At 40.1% G+C, this 19,314-nt stretch overlaps 1 protein-coding gene across 2 annotated transcripts; it reads right to left on the bottom strand.

Annotated features, from left to right (window-relative positions):
- Window positions 1–996: 996 nt before the first annotated feature.
- mtmr7b (myotubularin related protein 7b) lies at window positions 997–18,086 on the bottom strand. 2 transcript variants are annotated; one of them, XM_073476246.1, is made up of 14 exons: window positions 17,844–18,086; window positions 16,691–16,816; window positions 14,951–15,113; window positions 14,618–14,775; window positions 10,504–10,632; window positions 9,938–10,072; window positions 9,462–9,594; window positions 9,234–9,343; window positions 7,612–7,737; window positions 7,407–7,456; window positions 6,509–6,709; window positions 5,520–5,654; window positions 4,944–5,070; window positions 997–3,375 (listed from the first exon to the last, which is right to left on the bottom strand). In XM_073476246.1, the coding sequence occupies exons 1-14, from the start codon at window positions 17,865–17,867 to the stop codon at window positions 3,001–3,003; spliced, it is 1,992 nt and encodes a 663-aa protein (XP_073332347.1). In that variant the 5' UTR covers window positions 17,868–18,086; the 3' UTR covers window positions 997–3,000. The 2 variants fall into 2 exon arrangements, with proteins under 2 accessions (XP_073332347.1, XP_073332356.1); XM_073476255.1 differs by having other exon boundaries at window positions 3,224–3,375; window positions 4,895–5,070.
- Window positions 18,087–19,314: the final 1,228 nt, after the last annotated feature.

Raw genomic sequence — 19,314 nt, 5'->3', positions numbered from 1 at the left:
ATATCCTGGCATATGGAACAGGATGACAACATCCAGTACAAAACGGACCAAACCATTACATAGTGTGACTTACAAATGTCCTGAATCCAATAAAAAAAAGGCTCAATAGGTATCAGACAGATAGAAAAGCTTGAAGTCAACACAGAACAAATATCTACTGATGAAATAAAACACTGAATGTAATACTACAGCCAGTGAAGAGTGAAAAAAGATTTGTTTAAAAAAATTATTAAATGATGGAGTACTGACATTACATCTTTAACATTCTATATGTCTGCAATGATTATTAACACCTTCACATAAAAAAGTTTAAAAGGGAATGAAAATAATCATGTTAAAAAGGTGTTTGTTTGTTTTAAGCTCCAAAGCTGTATTTAATAAGATCTGTGGCACCCAGTTTTTATAAAGGACCAGATCATTTCTAGATGTGAGAGAGCTAAATTAATACTACACAGACTCAACATTATGTGGCAACAAAGTAAACAGTAGTGTAGATATGAATTTTTGAAAATGATATATTTTTTGTTTGGGTAAAAAAAAATGTGTTATTAATTTAATTACCATAAATATTCAGTAACAAATATTCAGATGAATTCATGTTGTAAATGATCCTTAGGGTCTCTTGGATGTTCAGTAGACTTTCAACCCAATCCAGTAAAAAAGACATGATTGGTTAAGTTTAGAATATACATACACAAAAATTATTAAATTTGATGAAAAAGAAAAAATCATCATGTGAAACATATTTGGAGCACAGCTATAGAATTGTGCATGGTCCCATGAATTTAATAAAAGTTTTCAGATTCATTTTCTAAAAGAATCCATGACATGAGCGGGAAAAGGGTCTTGACATTTTAAAGTTCTCTCACTGTCGGCCCCTTCTCATATTGCTTGCACTGATCTGAACCAATAAAGGAAGAATTCTCAATGTCACGATGTTCAAACAATTCAAACTGCCTTTCATACGTCATGTTGAAGAATATGTCAGACTCAGTATGCTGCAGATCCTTCCCTTTAACAGTGCATTTATTGATACATCATTCACATCAATGGATACAGGACACGTATACACACACCACAGGCTATGGTGAAATGTACAAGTTGAGAGGGAGAGGAGAACCTGGGACTTTTACTCCTTAGATTCAGTCAGTGTTGTGACACACAGCAAGCAGCATGGTGACATTTATCATGCTCTTCTGTTGCCTTCTTCCATCTGCCACACTGCTCGACAGCTGCAAATACGAGAACTTTTCCAAATCTACCAACATGGAAAAAGGGCAAAACCTTTTTTCTTTTTTTCTTGACTTGGTCGTATGAATGTACGAGTATACGTGTTTTCCAAGACATTGTTTTTAAAATCAGTGTTTAAAAATTGGGCTACATGACAGTATGTGCTCAAATATTTGGTCACATTCTTTGTTCAGTCCCACAGGCTACTCAGCAGTGAACACACCAACGGTTGGTAGCTTTAAGATGCACGACTCAGTCAGTGCGTGTTTCTGTCCACACACATTCAAGGAGTAGTACAAGGAGCCACAGGAGGTGCTCACTGTCAGCTTTAAATACACCAACATCACAATGTACTTCCACACAGAGAGACCCCTCTGGACAGTGTAGAGACCATGAAACAAACTGAGACACTTGTTCTTGCTGTTGGTAATTCATCGAAGTGGGAATGTCAAAAGTTACAGATCACCTGGAAGGACACAAGCTATAAACTCTCAAGTTCTTAAAGCGGACGTCAGTCAAACATAGTGTATATACTGATATTCAACATTAACTTCACTGGATTTCATGATAAACACTTTCTCATCTGAACAATTCAGTTGGTATTTTTACATCTGTGTGGACATCAGGTCCTTACTGAACGTTATACAGTAGAGTCAAACATAACAAAAAATAAATGGCTTTAAAATGATATATTGCACACAGACAAAAGAAAAATGCTGTATTGCAGCATTTGTTGTAAACATAAATATTTTTTTCACATTTTGATTCCTGCTCCTCATAATCTGATCTAATAACCAAATGCTTGAACTGGGTCGGCCTGACAATCTTTTCTCTTCCTCTCATACTTTTATAGCTGAGAGTGTATCTTGTATTCTTTAAAAGAGCCTTTTGGAGAATCCACATTATCATTACTGAACTCTCTGGGCTCTAATCTGAACTGCTATGTTACATTCAAACTGTTCAAACCTAAATACTGACCCCTAGTGGCTGATTTCTGTTTAAAGGAGTGATGTGGTTTTTGAGGAGTCCAGGACAAGTTAGAAGAAATTATCATAATAATAATAATAATAATAATAATAATAATAATAATAATGGGGGGGGGGGGGTTGTTCCTTAAAGTTAAGATATCTGCTGGCCCGACAAAGAAGTACCTCGGACAAGATACTATTACTACTAGTACTATTATGCATATTAATTTACACTGAAGAAGGAAGACTGGTTGTAAATGAATGATTCAGAAAATCTTCCACTGTGTAGAAAGGTATCTGACATGATAAACATGGACTGAGTGTGTTTGTTCCATCTGAAAATCTACAAGTGTTTCATCAGATTGTTTCACTCCCCTCATCAAGCCTGTGGCACACATCACCAGGCTGGTTTCATTAACATTTGTCCATCTCACAGCAGTAACAGTGTGTACAAATGACAGTAATTGAGCCTACCTAAAAACATCCCTGTATAAAAAATGAGCCTATCTGGCCTGCTGCAACAAAATATGAAATTAAAAAACAGTCAAATGAAAACACTAAAATGGTGTCTTTCAGTGCCTTCATCTAAAAGCTGCACTGTTAACCAGCCATTGAGGTATCTCCCTTTAGACCACTAGAAAACAAAACATAAAATCCCTCTACCTTTCTGTCAGTCAGCAGCCATCACAGTCGTTCTCTGCTCCTCTGCAGCTGTTTCAATAAATATTTTGGGGATCTACTTTAAGACGATGTGATTTCCTCTCTCACCTTACAGCTAAAGGGCAGCTTTCCCTTTTTCCAGTCAGGCGGTAGTAAAGACAGTCTCATCTGAGTCCGGGTCCTTTCTGTCGTCCCCGCCGCTGGACGAGCGACTGCTGAGGTCAGCCACGCCTGACTCCAGGTCGCTGCAGGTGGAGAGGTCATCAGGGTCTTGACTCTTCAGATGGCTGTGCGGGCCTAGAGGCAGGGTAAGGGCGGGGTCCTTGGTCTGAGCCTTGTGATTGGCTGCTACAGAGGAGAGTGCGTGACTGTTGTCCTGTGCAGGGCTGGTGATTGGGTCTGTGTAAGTGGTGGGCGGGTCCGGCCCGCAGTGTCTCTGCCGCAGGTGACTAGTCCTCCTCCTCGGAACCGTGATCTTCTCCCACGTGATTGGCTGTCCTGTCAGGGCTGCTATCCTCTGTGGACAGACAGAACAAACACATACACTTTCTTTAATTAGCTGAGACGTCGTCCAGTCATTTATCAGCAGCGTTAATAAACTCTTTTCTCACTGTGTATGCTGAGCAGGCTACGAGGGGAATGTGGATGGCTGGACTTCAGTTGGACACACTGTACACACACACCAGTATCTGACACTTAGCTGTTCTACCCTGACTGAGGATGTCAGGCTTTGGTTTATTATTCTCCAATGAGGAGCCACAAATATTAAAGGGGCATTATGTAAGAATTTAGTTGAATCATTCAAAAATGTACTAAAACATACGCGTATCAACTGAATGTGAAGAAACAACAGTTTTATGATCTCCTAGTTAGAATGCTAAACAGTTAGCCTTGGCCTCTACGGGTCCAAAGCTCCTGTGCTTGCAATGTGAACACCAACACTCCCCTGGTCCGGACTAGCTGCACAGCTACCTTAGCTAACTTGCTAATAGCAGCTACAGTTAACAGCTACAGTTAGCAGCAGTTAGTGGTTTCTATGAGGATATCCTGCCCTCTTTGTTTTGAGTATGAATTTGACAGGTAGCCAGTTCCTACATATTGCACCTTTACATACATTTGATTAGTCATCTATTCTAAAAAATCCTGCATGATTTGCAGCATTCGACTGCCTATCTTTGGGAATACAATGAGATAAAATAAATATAAAATAAAATTTGTTTCTGATTTGTTTTTTCCAGTAAAATGTGAAACTTATGAGCTGAATATTCCTAAAATGACATCCGCCTTCTCCCTAATCAATACATTTAGAATCTATGAATATGCAAATATTTCAGAGGTTAAACTGCAGGATTGAAGATGTCTCCTAATCCTCCATTCTCAGTCGATGTGCACTTCAGGCTGCAAAGTTGCAAACTAGTTGTGAGGTCGCAAATCTGGCTCATACATACATGTGTTTAACTCGTGTTGCACACAAAGAAAGAGGAATGTGAAAACAGCCTTCTGCTGCACTCTGAACCTTAAACACACAAGTGAATTAACAGTAAGCAAGACAAGTGTTCCCTGAACAAGAAGCCAGAGATGTCATCCGAATAATCTTACAAACCCACAGTATTACTGTAAACAGTTGTTTTCATTTGACATTGGTTGCATAAAGCAGATTTATTGTCCTCAGATTTGTGAAATACTGTCACACCTCAGGCAGTGTTGTACTGTATGTATATTAGATGTATGTTATTTACGTTTTCAACTACATTTGGAGAATTCCAGTTGGAAACTGGGAAATTTTAACTTCAACACCTCCAAATCCTGCAGGATGAGGAAAACATAGTGCTGCCTGATTTTCTGTTTACAGTCCTAATTCACTGCTAGTCTTCATGTACTGTGTGCTGTTTACAGTTGTATTTTTTTGTTCGGATGAGGGCCAGAGACATTAGATTTATAAAACTCTGAGAGATTGTCGGATTGTTTGGAGAGATGGATGTTGAATTGGGTTGACGGTGGTGTCGGAACAGGAGGTGTCTTTGTGTGTTGTATGCCTTGTCTGGAGCCCGGGTGGTGGTGGTGGGCGGTTCCTCCTGGTGGTACCTCCTGGTGATTGGTCAGCTCCTCCTCCAACTGCTGGGATTCCTCCCTCACGGCAGACAGGAAGTCGGCAGGTGACTGGCGAGGAGGCGATGATTTCTCCACGTGGTTGTAGAGACCCTTCCACATTCTGAAGACAAGGAGAGAGGCAAGGAATTTTACTTTTTTATTTTTATTTCTTGTAGATTAAGTCTGAGGGACAAAGAGCAGGAACATATCCTGTTTTGATATGGAGGAAAGGAAAGAACAAGGATTTCTGCTGTATGAATCCATGCAATGCTGTCTGGAGTAATGTAATATAATATAATATACAGTAATAATATAATATATTAATAATTGTAATATAATATAATCCAGACATATATTACATTAATATATTAGTCACATATTCTTACTGTATTTTAGAAAGGCATTGTTTATTTTGTCCTTTCAACGGTCAAACGACATGACTCAACACAAATTTTATGATTTTACATATGTACCACTACATATTTATCATACACTCATGAATAGCTTTAGCAGTCCGTGGCACAGCACAGTAATGTGGTGTCAGTAGGTGTGTATGCTGCAGTAACTCACTTGAAGCAGTAAGGGGTGGTGTTGGGTCTCAGGACCCCCTGAGTCTGGCTCATCTCGGCCTTGTACAGAGGGTTGGTGTACTCAGCTCTGTCTTTCCACAGCTGAGGCCACACAGAATGACTCCGCTCACGAAGCCTGTAGTCAGACAACACACACACCAACCCACAAATAGTCAACATCTGTATGAAGCTGCACTGGGATTACAAAAGAGTCTGGAGAGACTCATGCTGCTTTTCCACATATGTATTCTTTAAACACTTTCTCGTCTGCCAAACTGAAATCATCCACACGTTTAGGTGATTGTGCTTCTCAGTGTATTCACTATAACAACATGATGGACAGCTCTGCGGTACTAAAGCCGACAGCTAAAACTTAAATGTAAATCTGTAACAGAGTCTGGGAATATTTTTATGTGAATACATATTCAGTATTTAACACGGTGCAGTTCAGCACCCTATCATCTTCTCTTTAGCTGCAGAAGTTGACTCAGGACAGGACAACCGTGAAGCCTAAATGAATTGATTATATGAATGTTACTGTCCTACGTCATTAAGAAAGTCACACGCTGCTATTTTCTGTACCATCCGAATTGAACTTCAGTGGGACTGGAAAGTTATAAATTTTGATCTTTTATGGTTATAAACTGCGACAATTTTTACAAACCACAAAAGAGCAGCATAAGTTAGCTGCTGAGCTAAACAAAACCAGACCACTGAAGTTTAACAGTGTTGGAGTGGAAATAAAACCAGCAGTTCTGTAAATATCTGACTATTTAGACACATTATCAGTGGCAGTAAGGTGCATATGTGCATGTGTCAGCTTGAGTGTGTGTCTGTGTACATCAAAGACACACAATATTTTAATAATAGTTATAATAATTATAATAAACACACTCATGAATCTATACTTAGCGTACTTATTTCTGATTACACAGATTTAACAAGTCTCTTCAGACCATCCAGTGTGTCTACTGTATGTGTGAGTCCCACCTCATATCCCTGCGCTCCTTCTGGCAGTTGCCCAGGAAGTTCCCAAAATGGCAGGAGTAGACGTGTGTGTGTATGGCGATGAGGAAGCGCTCGTTGAACTCAAAGGCACAGGGGAACTGCTCAGACAGCTGCCACACACACTCCAGGAACTGATCAATGACGGGAGACACCTCTTTAGGATCTCCGTCCAGGTGAGCGTATCTGCAGGGACACAGCTCTGTCTTAACTGTCCATCACACCACACACTCTTTAGAAAACCAATTACGCAATTATTTATTCAATTTTGAAAGGACAGGAGATACAACATGTATGCCAGAAATCAGCACTCTCAGTTCTAAAGATGTGGGTAAGACAGCATCAGTGCAAAAAAGCAACTAAAGAGCAGTAGAGATTGTACAAATTCATAGATAGATTAGTTTGAAAAACACATTTTATACTTTTATAACTTTTCTCCACATTAAGTTGTGGAGAAAGGGAACTCAGTCAGTTAGGAAAAACATAGGAATGGATTTTCATACTGACCCAAATTTGTTGACCTAAAACCTATTTTTCTGTCTTCTATTATCTCTGCCTTCTATTTTCTCTGCCTCTCTGCCTGTCACACACTCACTTCATCTACAGAGACCAAACGAACCAAAAGGGAAATCCAACTTCTATTAATCCGCTGCCTGGAACTTTTTCATTGTAGTTTGTAAAATATGATTTTAACTGGCTAACTCATGTTTTATTTCCATATTTCCTTTCAAATTTCATCATAAAATGCAAACATGCATGCAAAATAAGGAACCACTGGGTTCAGCTGTTGGAGAATAATGGTTGGCCTATCTTACAAAACACTCAGAATGATTGTAATGATATTGCTCTGCAGACACTGTTGAAGTCAGACCAAGCTACTGACCTGTGGGAGAACTTGTGTCCAAAGGAAACCCAGTCTCTCTCTATCAGCACCTAGGGGAGAGGAGAGGAAGAGGAAATAGGAAGTAGGGCAATACAACAAGCAAGGAGAGGAAGGGAGGAGAAAGAGTAGAGAGGAAGAAGAGGATTAGATAAGAAGCGAGAAAGTCTCAGAATAAGAACGAGGGATCATCAGGCTTGTGTGTTACCATGACTCCTTTGATGGTTCTGTAGAATGGGTCTAACAGTATACTGGCGACAGAGCAGGCCTGGGCCGTCCTGTCCCAGCCGTCTGAACAGTGAACCAACACACTGATGCCTTCATCAGCAACTGCCTGGAAAGAGAGAGACACAGAGGGAGTTACTGTCAGCCCTGGGCCCTGTCAATAAACATAACAATGACCAAAACAATGACATCTCACTAAAGATATCCAGGTTTTAGGGAAACAATTGTCATATTACAATTGGAACACAAACAATAGAAAAGTGTTTGGAATAAAAGTATCAATGCCTGAAAATAAGTTCCACTGGAAGGTTCTATCCTGCAGTCGATGAACTGAGTGAGACAGCACGCAGGGTGTTTTGTACAAACACATGACAAATTCACATTCAGGCTCCATTTTTAATTTGGCTCAGATTACTTCTTTCAGTTACAGAACCTATTCCGCTGATAATGAGGTCAAGCGTGGTGCCCACTAATGAACCTCAACTTCCCCGATGAGAAAGCATCCAGTGCTAAATGTACACACAGAATTTTGTAAAAACATCCTGCAGGTGCAGGTACAGTTGATGTGATAATGACCAGCTGATCCTTTCAATGATTGTCCCACTTGTTTATGGTAAATATACAACAGTGTTGCCACTGTGTTTGTATCAAAATGCTGCATGTGTCATTTTTATTGGCTTTTCATCTGTCATTTGTGAATACTTCCATAACACTACTGACATGAGGCATACAGTTGGTTTTGTGTACCTCCAAAAGTGATTAGGCTGAAAACATCTCAGCTTCTTTGCTGTATTTACTCATGGGTTTTATTATTAACCCATCAAGAGTGTTTGTGTCCATCTTAGGGAAGCAGCAATTTACCAATGTCACTATTAAACGCAATCTAAAACATCATGGTTTTGTAAATGTGAAGGCTCAGCAGCTCAGAGTGTTTCTGTTTTCACTCTCCAAAAAAGGGAATTAAGGTACATTATTTTCCAAAGAACAATGGTTGTTCAGTGAGGAGAATTAAACACAGTGTCACCCATACATAGGCTCTACTTGGACAGCCCGCCCAGGTAAATTGAGACCCGCCCAGGATGATAAAATCCGAATTCCACTTGAATGGCTGTGAAGCCACTTTTGGTAGTGGCCAAACCATGTAATTATTACATCGTCACGTGATGCACTGCGCCCAACAATACTTTTTTCCATAAGCTAACATTGTGAAAGACACGTCTAAAAAGGTGGATAATTATTTTTGAGCCTCACAACCCTCCGCAAAATTATTCATTTTACTGTAAGATTTGCTCCATTAGGCTCAATAAAATTTAGAAAGTCTAGAAGAGCTTACTAAAACTTTTGTTCTGTATTATTTAGTTACTATATTAGACCTACTTCTTGTTTGAAAAGGCAGCAACTGTTAAAAACTAAAGCCAACAAAGAAATGTTGTGGGGACAGCATCAAATACAATCTCTAAAAACAGTCCATGTGATTTATTTATCCTCAGAGCAAATATAGTGAAATCATTTAATGCATCGTAATCTGGAAACTTTGAAAATCATTACATCCCTAGTGCCTGCCTGTGTGTGTGTGTGTGTGTGTGCGTGTGTGTGTGTACACACCCTGGATATGAAGACCCCAGCATCCAGTATGGCTTTAATGTGTTTGAGCCAACCAGAGTTCTCCAGACCCCACAGGAAGTCAGTCATGGACGGAGATCTCATCTCGCCCACTGCATGGAAGAGAGAAAGGGACACTCAAGGTTTACAAACAAACACACACACACACACACACACACACACACACACACACACACACACACACACACACACACACACACTTCTTCTTACCGTCAATGATTTTCTGCTGACTGCTCCTCATTACGTGAATGTTTTCAATGCCAATGAACTGCAGCTTGATGTTGGTGTAGTGGTCCTCGTTCTCGTAGCCTTTACCTGCCGCCCTATTCGCCATGGCATTCAGCTGGAGACACACACACACAGAATTGTATAGCTCATTGCATATTGGTATTTTTCACTGTGCCAAGGGGAGGGTGTGAGTAAATTGTAAATGGACTTCATTTATATAGTAATGCTGAAGCAGCTTACAACACAAGTCAGCATTCAGCCATTCACACACACATTCATACACTGGTTGGTGACAGAGGCTACCTGCTCATCAGGAGCAATAACCATTCATACACACAAGCAAGTTGAGGTTTAGTATCTTGCCTAAGGACACAGACAGACTGCAGAGGTTGGGATGAACCACCGAGTCATGGTCACCAAGGTGTGTGTGTGTGTGTATGTGAACATGTGTGTGTTACCTTGGGCCGGGTGTCCACCACATAGATGTAGTCACTGCCAGGGTTGGACTTCATCACAGACTGCAGCATCATCTCATCCTCCTGACAGCGTCCACTGAAGCCTGACAGTGGCTGACTACACCGGCACACTGCTGCCTGTATCAATCAGTCATCATCACCATCACCATCATCATCATCATCACCATCATCATCACCATCACCATCATCACCATCACCATCATCGACATTATCATCATCATCACCATCATCACCACCATCATCACCATAATCATCATCATCACCATCACCATCATCACCATCACCATCATCATCATCATCACCATCATCACCATCATCATCTTCACCACCATCATCACCATCATCAGCACCATCATCAGCACCATCATCATCATATCTTGCTAAGATCCTCTCTTTGCATTCATTTATTTCCACCATATGATTTAGATTATGTGGATAATGTTGACTCTTCAACTCTTATTTAAAGGGTAAGTTCACAGTCCGATCTCTTGAGAAACATTTATTCATGTAATAGTTCCTCTATGTGTGAGCGTGTGTGTCACACTGACCAGTGTGTCCTGGTGGAAGTAGGACAGAGCAGGAAACCGTCCTCGACTCCTGAACCTTGAGCTGCCCACAATGATGGGAGGCGTGGCCGACTTTGGAACGAACACCTCTGAGGGGTACGTTTCACACACCTGGAGAGGGCACACACATGTTAACATACACATGAGTTCACAGTTAACAAAAATGTTCTTTTGAGTTCCTGTCTAGCCTGTATGTGGGGTGGCAAAGCAGAAGAGAGTAAAATCTAGTATAAGAATAAAGCTGACAAGAAACATGTCACTCAGTATGACACTGTGGCTCACTGGTTTGTTTGTGATACAATAATGGAGGTCTAAGACACAGAGGAATTTTATATACAAGGCTTTTTTTAGCACATACATTAACTGTTGGTAGGATCTCAATACATGGTTGATTTGGGTCATTTCATTAGGAGTTATTAACAATAGAGCCAAACCAGTACTCAATTTTTTAAGCCTATACCGATGCCAATCTTAGGAAGTAAAAAATGTCCATAGAGAGTCCACAAAGAACATGGCGGCCTTGCAGTACCAAACCTAAAGGAATACTATTATGCTGCCCAGATGAGATATTTTGTCTATTGGTGCTCTCCCGAGTACCAAGCTAGGTGGAAGCACATTGAACTGAACTTGGTTGATTCTCCACCGCAAACCAGATTAGGTGGAAAACAACACACAGACCACAAGGGAGGAAATCTAATCTTGGAGAATGCTTTTAAAAACTGGTATGAGATAGTTAAAAAGTATAAACTAGAAGGAGACAGTAAACTTTTAATTTGGCCTTCACAAACATCTCTGTTTAGTCCCGCTGTAACTGACATCACATTTGCAAGGTGGAGAGATAAGGGGATTACAGCGATTCCTAGAGGGAAAAACTTTCAAAACTTTTGAAAAACTCAAAAGAGAATTTGGTTTAGAAAATGGTGACCTGTTTAGATATTTACAGCTAAGACATTTCTATGAGACAGTAATCAAAAGAGGAGTTTCTACAGAAGAAAACAAAGTGATTGAAGTATTCACTAATGCATATAAATGTACGCCTGTTAAGATTGTTTCTAAGCTATATAGAGGTCTACAGAAACAAAATGGAAGGAACTCACTATATGTGAAATCTAAATGGGAACGAGAATTGAACATTAAACTGTCTGACACTGATTGGCATTCTATGTGCAGAACTCAACAAACCTCCACCAGCTCTAAAAGATGGAGGGAGTTTGGATGGAAAAATTTAATTCGCTTTTTCATCACACCACACATCAAAAATAAACAAATAGGTGAACAGCAGCAATGTTGGAGGAAATGTGGGCAGTTGAGTGCCGATCACACACATGTTTTTTGGTCTTGTGTAAAACTGCAGGGGTTCTGGGACAGAGTGGTTCAGATTCTGGAAAAGATTTTTTCTTACAGGATACCCAGAGACCCCCGAACTCTGTATCTGGGTTTGTCTCCAGAAGATACTATTCAAAAGAAGGACCTGTATCTTTTCAAAATATTGATCTTGGCATGTAAGAAGGCCATAACAAGAAACTGGTTGAAAAGTGACCCTCCAAGTCCAGGGCAGTGGCTGGATATTGTTGAGGAGATTTACTTGATGGAAAGACTGACTTACTGTCTCAGAATGAAAGCAGGGACCTTGGACCAAAGGTGGCAGAAATGGTTTGTGTATACGAAAAAAGAAGAATCTAATATGCAGCAGATGTAATGGACAGCGATGAAAGCTGCAACCAGAGGGGTGTGCCCCACATCCACTTGTTACTTTTTTACTTTACTCTGTTTTTTTTGTTTGTTTTTTTTTCTTTTTCTTTTCTTCATGTTCTATCATTTTGGTGAATTGCATTGTTGTGCAATGACTCTTGTTTATGTAAAACAAAAAAGCAAAATAAATAAAGAGTTTAAAAAAAAAAAAAAAATGTCCATAGTGATATATCGGCCGATGTAACAGAGGCCGGATATTTTAAAGTTTAACAATAAACTTTATTGTCTAAAATTACATCAGTGCACATTAACAGTAAACTTCACTGGGAATTTAATAATCATAAATTACCCCAAGAATCTTTTTCGCATTATATCAGCATTGGCCACAAAAATCGATCACTGGTTTGGCTCTACTGTCAATAAATCCTATGAAAAGACTCAACACTAGCATCCTACCAACAGTTTACTTTTTTTTTTGCCTTCTTGTTTTAAAATAATCTCGGCTTCCTCGTGTTTGGCTTGACTTTTTATCCTGAGTGTCCTGCTGTTTGCTTTATCTGTCAAAGAACTTTTTAAACTCTGTTTTTAAAGGTGCTCTTTAAATAAAGTTATTATTATTATCAATATTATTAATATAATTATTGTTATTATAACATATACTGTACGTACATACAATCAATCTGTGATGGGCCAATGTTGACTGATAATATCGCCAGACCAAGACCAAAATACAGAACACTGACAAATGTATTCATTGATAAAGATTACTAGACATTCTTACAATGGTCTGTCTGCTGCTTAATGTTTTCTTCCTGATATATTTACTACAATCACCAGCACCAAGTGACAGGCCTCTGAGTAAGGTAATGCATCTGTACATATTTTCTTGATAAGCTTTGACTATTGAAGATATTTCTGACTAGGTTCAAAGTCTTCTGTGTTATTTGAACCCTCACAGACCTAAAACCTGCAGGCGGGTTTGAAAGGCACGTTTTCTTTGTGACAACCAGGATATTTAACAACGGAAGTTACCGTCAGATTTCCAACAGTCCATGAACTGACCATGCACTGCAAACACTTCTGTCAGGAAAAGTAACCAAATCTTATCTTAAAACAGTGTTACTTCATCAAAAATTAATTTATTCTACAAATCTCATTTGAGTCTGTAAAAAACATTAAATTCTACAACTCTGCCTGCTTATGGCAAAGAACATGGATTGATAACCATGTACATTATTATGTTAGGAGTCTACAAGCTATCATTCCAAACACACATCAACAGCATCACTTTCTCCTCTCTGTTTAAATGTTTTATGTGTGTTAGTGAAGGAGAGAGGAGGAAATGATGGTGGAATCACCTGTTGTATGTGTCACTGCAATGAAAACACTTTAATTGAAAAAATAAAAAGTTCAACATAAACCAGGGAAACATGCTGATGGCTTTCTGTCTTTCAGAGGGTTAGATGAGGAGATTGAGACGCTCTCATGTCTGTATGCTAAATATAAAGCTACCGCCAGCAGCTGGTTAGCTTGGGTTAGCACAACAAAAAACAAACAGAAGGAAACAGCCTAGTTCTGATTACAACACCTGTGAAGTTCACTACTGAAAACATGTGTTTCTCTGTGTAAAAACTGGTGTTTTACAGGGGGTTATATGATGGAATATTTCTTTGCCGGGACTAGTAGATCTAGCTTTTGTGCTAAATTAAGCTAGCCACCTGCTGGGGGTAGCCTCATACTTGGTGGTACTGATCTTCTCATCTAACTCTCAGCAACAAAGGTGATTTTACAAAATGTTTAACTATTCCTCTATGGAAGTGGTTCTCAAAGTGGGGTCCAGGAACCCCAAGGGGTCCTGGAGGAGGTTCCAGGGGGTCCCCAGCAAAAAGGCTGAAAGTTTTACTTCCACTATAATTCCATCCATTAGTCAAACAGTGACAGAGTGTATGATTATACTGACCGTGGGTTTCATGCACTTTCTGTAATAAACCATCTAAAAGCAAAAGTCTTATGAAATGGGAAACCCTGAGACCAGATATTATCAAATGTGAGTTAAAAGTTGACTGTATGGTCTCCACATGTTAGAGGAGTTGGCTGCTGATGAAAGTCAGTGAGGCTGACAGGAGGCTTGTGCTATCTTATCTATGACCTTGTAAATGTCCTCAGTACAGGGCATACTCACTAACAAGAGAAACACGTTAGCTACAGACCATAGAGTATATTACAGAAATGTAATGTAGGAAGTAGCTTCATTCTCTAACACTATTATCAAGCATACTGAGACCCCCCAACTCTATAAAAATAATTTAAGAGATAACGACTGACCAGTTTTCCAATTCCTCTTAAAAACACTTTTATACCTGACTCTTATTTTTACACATGCACAAGTTACAATGAGACTGACCCTGTATTCACTGTTGGCTGCTGTGGCGACCCACAGGTTATTAGGAACTCCCATCCTCTTGTAGTCCGCCATGAGGTCTACGAAGTTCCATGACTCTTCTCTCTCCTCTTTGTTCACACTGGGATTAAAGGACAGGCAGTACAGCTCACTGTATTTCTCTGAAAGAGGAGAGGAGAGGAGAGGAGAGGAGAGGAGAGGAGAGGAGAGGAGAGGAGAGGAGAGGAGAGGAGAGGAGAGGAGACTCACTTTAAATCTGTATTTTAAATGAGCTTAACATACTGCAAAAGCTACGTGACATGACACCAACACACACTTAACCACACATACACACACCTGGTCGGGACAACCTGACTAATGAGGTGTGGACGTCCATACAGTCTCTCTCCTGTGGAATGAGGATCTGGAAGACCCGGAAGTCCTTACAGCGCAGGACCAGCTGACTTCCTGCAGGAATGGTGGGTGGCCTTTCCACACTGCTCACCATACTGTGCAGCACCTGAGACACACACACACACGCCTCATTATCCTCTGTGGACATTCTTTATCCATGCATATACATGCTCTACTTTGTCTCTCAGGTCCTTTTGTGAATGACTTAACAACTAACTGAATTAGGTTTTTATCTGTAAGTGCTCAAGTCAGCACAATAAAAACCAAAAGCAGCATCAACACGCGTCACAATATTGTGTAATCTGTCTTGTGATCTAAAATATTTAGGAAGGAATGTCAACATCAGTTAATGAGGAAGCTCCTCGTCTTCTCTTAGCACATGCAATGAAGAAGAAGAAGTAGACGGTTGCTTTATTAGCTGCTTTGGTTTGACACAAGTTAACTGAAATATGTCTTCTTTGTTCCTGCAAATGCAGTCACCCCTGGATGCCTGTTTTATCTAGTCAGGTCCAGATGGATGGGGCAGTGTCCTCCACCACCTCCTTCATGAGGAGAGGGGGCATCTTTTCTTCCTGTATCTGAAACTCAGCCCTCACACACTCCATGATGAAATAATAGCAGCTCTTTGGAAGATTTATATTAAAAGATACAAAGATGGAGATTTCACTCTGCTTGATTCAAACTTAATCTAAAAAATAACCACCTTCCCAGAACTCTGTTACCATCCTCCTCCAAATGTAATAACACAAACGAGGAGGAGCTGCACAATGTCATATTGAAGCTGTAAGGCCAAAGGCTACCACTGAGGCCAGTGTGTGCCACTGTGATCGGTTTATGTCTTCAACTGCTTTCACTTTCATGCGCTTCTCCTTTAGTTCCACGTTTACTGAATATAAGGCTATAGTATGTAACATTTCTGTATTAAAAAGTCTAAAAATGACTCGACGATGATGCTTTTTATACAGTGATAATCTCTCATTTTCTATCTGAGTAATAAACAAATGCATTTCCTGAATTTGACTCAGAACATTTTTGGCAGTAACATCACTCTCTGAGCGCGGCCTGTTGTCGCCTGCAGCTATACTACATTCTTTATTCAGCCTTCCTTCAATAGTCAAAGGATGAAAAGATCAAATGATCTTGTCCCATCTCTTCGTTTTCAGTCAGCTGTTACTCACACAACTCAAACTACCATGTTTAACATCTTGCTGGGAGAAACTATTTGGATGTTTCAGTAACATATCCAGCAGGTTTACCTGTCAAACTAATGCTTCTCTTCAGGTTATATTTTTGTAACAACATGTCTTCATATTCCCATTTACTTGCAGTTATGAATCTGTCTGCATGTCTGTAGGATGTTGTGTAAAGAACTGTCAACATGTGTCTAAATCAGATTGCCCATTCACTACAGATGGAGCAGCAGTATTGGTCGACAGCCTCTGCTCTAGGAACAGCCAATCAAGAGCAAGACTGAGGTATGAGTCAGCAAATTTAAGAAGAAAGCCAGGATTTACTTTGGAGGAAGCTATTTGAGATGTGATCAGTGATATGATGATGGATGAGGAGAAATACTATAAAATGGATGATAATAATATTATTAATATAATAAATTGATTGATCCACATAGACTGTGACATGTATGAAGTGTTATAGGAAGTGCTCATGGCCCTACTTCCAGCTTACCCATGTCTCCTTGCGTGTCTCCGGGTTGTTCTCTACAAAGATGGTGTGTGTGGCAGACAGATACAGAGTCCCAACGCTGGCCTTTCTCTGGCCCGATGACCGGTCCAGGAGACGCACATTTTCCACCTGCCAGAATCACGCAAATGGAAATCCGTGATGAAAAAACATGCAGATCAAACACGACGAACAGTTAGGAAGATAAGATATGGCATTTCTCTTCACTGACCAACACATGCACATAAACACAACACAGATTATTTAAGTGTAAAAACAGCCTGTCATATCCTCTGGCATGACTCAACAGATGACAGTGTTTACTGAGCTCAAATCAAAGTGTGTCTGAAAATCAAGGTCATTCAATAACTCATGGTTTTGTTTTAGCCTCATCTGTCAAGTGTGGGAGCCTATGAGGATCTCTGTTATGCATGTATCATTACAGATCTTGCATTCCCTGCCTGCCCTGTTAACCCATGTATGTCCTTTATAAGCAGTCAGGCCATAATGATGTAGTGAATAAGTTGGATGGGGTCCATATGAGGCCTGTGTGCCTGTGCCAGGATGGCAGGCAGGAGGAAATGGTGGTTACCAGCACAGTGCTACGTCATGATTGGGCAGGTGTGCGAGGGCAAAATATCTCGTCTGTATGATGAATATTAACATTCCTTAAGTAATAAAATAATAATTGCACGCCTGTGGAGGCAGGAGGGAGGAGCACGTGAGCATCATAACAGCCACATGCGCAGGTGTGTTTATAAATAGTCAGGCTCGGTGGCTGGGTCCATTATCGGACACAAGGTGTTAGCTTCATACAGATTGTTCCCTGTGGGGCAGTCCTACAGCCTGAACACACACAAGGGTTTAAAGTCCATGGCGACACAACACGCAGCGTTACTGCTAGCATGAAGTCATCAAGGGACGTGTTTGTGCAGGCTAGCCCGTGATAACAGTGAGACGACAGTCCTGGGGTGTCTTACATTGGTGAACACTGTGCCATGAGCGGAGGCAGAGAGATGGGATTGAGAGATGGATGGAGGTAGAGCTGGTAGAAGGACGGAGCGTGTCACCAAATAAAGATAAACGAATAAACACAGCGAGAGCGAAGAGACAAAGACGAAGCCAAGAATGAGCTGGGGTTTAAACAGAGTGTTGTTACCTTGGGCGTCCGGATGTGCTCCATCACTGACAACCAAAATGGTGGAGATGGAGAAAGAGCAGCCCGACGTGTTTTGTGGTTTTGCCGTCAGCGGTTATACTCCCTGTTTCACTCCAGTAAATGAGGTGTAATCTCCCTTACTGCTGTTCCACATTTGCCCTGGATTATTTCCCATGATTTCCGCCCCTCTGTATCCCGGGTTTGTTCGGTTAAACTGGAGGGAAAGGACTACCACTGGCCGCGATAACGGTACCCGAGTTCCCTCTGTCTCTGTCCCTAATAACAGCTGCGTTACTGAGTAACGACACTACCGTCAAGGTAACGAGCATTACATGCACGGCCTCCGGTTCTGCCTTTCAAAATAAAACCCAGAATACTAAGAAGGAAAATTGTATCAAATTACTGGCATTCCAATCAGATAGAGTAGCGTATACTATACAGAGCATTTCTGCATCCTTGTTTTTAAGCGTGTATATGGCTAACAATTGTCCATTGTTGAGGATACTTTTGCGGAAAAATGACTCTACTATCGACTGTTGTTCTGTATTAATTTAAAACCTGAGTTTTATTTTGAAAATCGGGACCAAGCGTCAAATAACTTATTTTTGCACACTTGATACTAGTTCACAGCTCGTGCCAAGAGCGTGCTCGTGCGTTCCAAGGATCACCCTCAGCTGCGCGTGCGCAATTCCACCCTCCTGACCTGACTGTCTTTGAGCGCACGAGACAGGAAAGAAATCTTCTTTACATATACCAAACATATTCAGTGTTTCTATTCTGTCATTTTATTTTCATTTTCCTGTCCTATTCTGTGTCATGTTGGTTCTCACCTGTTTGTCACTGTTTTATGAATGTTGTCTTACTTTATATTTTATTGGCAGTGAGTCTTTTTATGAACAGTCTAGTAAGTCCATAAAATGACATCACTACTACTTCCTGGTTGTTTCACTTTCAATGAAACATTCTACAGCAATATTAAGTGCAATTTTGTTATATTTAATAGTGATGCATGATACAGATTTATTTTTTAGCCAATACTTATAACTAATTACCTGCTTCTCATGGCCGATACCAACAAGATAACCAATAATTTCCCATTTTTGTATTTTAAAAAGAAGCTCCTAACCTGTAGTTTATTCATACCTGAGAGCAATAAAGGCTAAAATGTAGTGAGCAAAGATGATTTAATATTCCAAAGCTCTAATAAGATTTGCTGTTAAAACTCACAGACTCTTCATTGTTAATTCAGTCAATGAAAGCAATTTGCCTCATATTATTGGCTCCATTCATGATTTATACATTCATTTTATTGTCAGGCTGATAATTTATCGGTCCAATATTTATTGTGCATACCTAATTTTTAATCAAGTTAGAATTTCAGTTTCATAAAATGTTTATTCTCATTCATTCATTTGTGTTCTATTTTCTTGGGATGTGTTAGAATTGTATAATTTGTGTTTTAGTTATCTGT

Source organism: Pagrus major, chromosome 1, assembly GCF_040436345.1.
Source record: "Pagrus major chromosome 1, Pma_NU_1.0".
NCBI lineage: Eukaryota > Metazoa > Chordata > Actinopteri > Spariformes > Sparidae > Pagrus > Pagrus major.
Note: the sequence above shows the minus strand (reverse complement) of the source record. Positions and strands in the feature narration are given on the sequence as shown.

What these genes read in the sequence shown, in the direction of transcription:
- mtmr7b (XM_073476246.1), bottom strand. Translation starts at nt 17,867, where the DNA reads ATGGAGCACATCCGGACGCCCAAG. An exon ending in TGGTGGACACCCGGCCCAAG is followed by an intron (nt 9,595 to 9,937) that starts GTAACACACACA and finishes GTGTGTCTCCAG; the next exon opens with CTGAATGCCATGGCGAATAG. An exon ending in GAACCATCAAAGGAGTCATG is followed by an intron (nt 7,457 to 7,611) that starts GTAACACACAAG and finishes CCTCTCCCCTAG; the next exon opens with GTGCTGATAGAGAGAGACTG.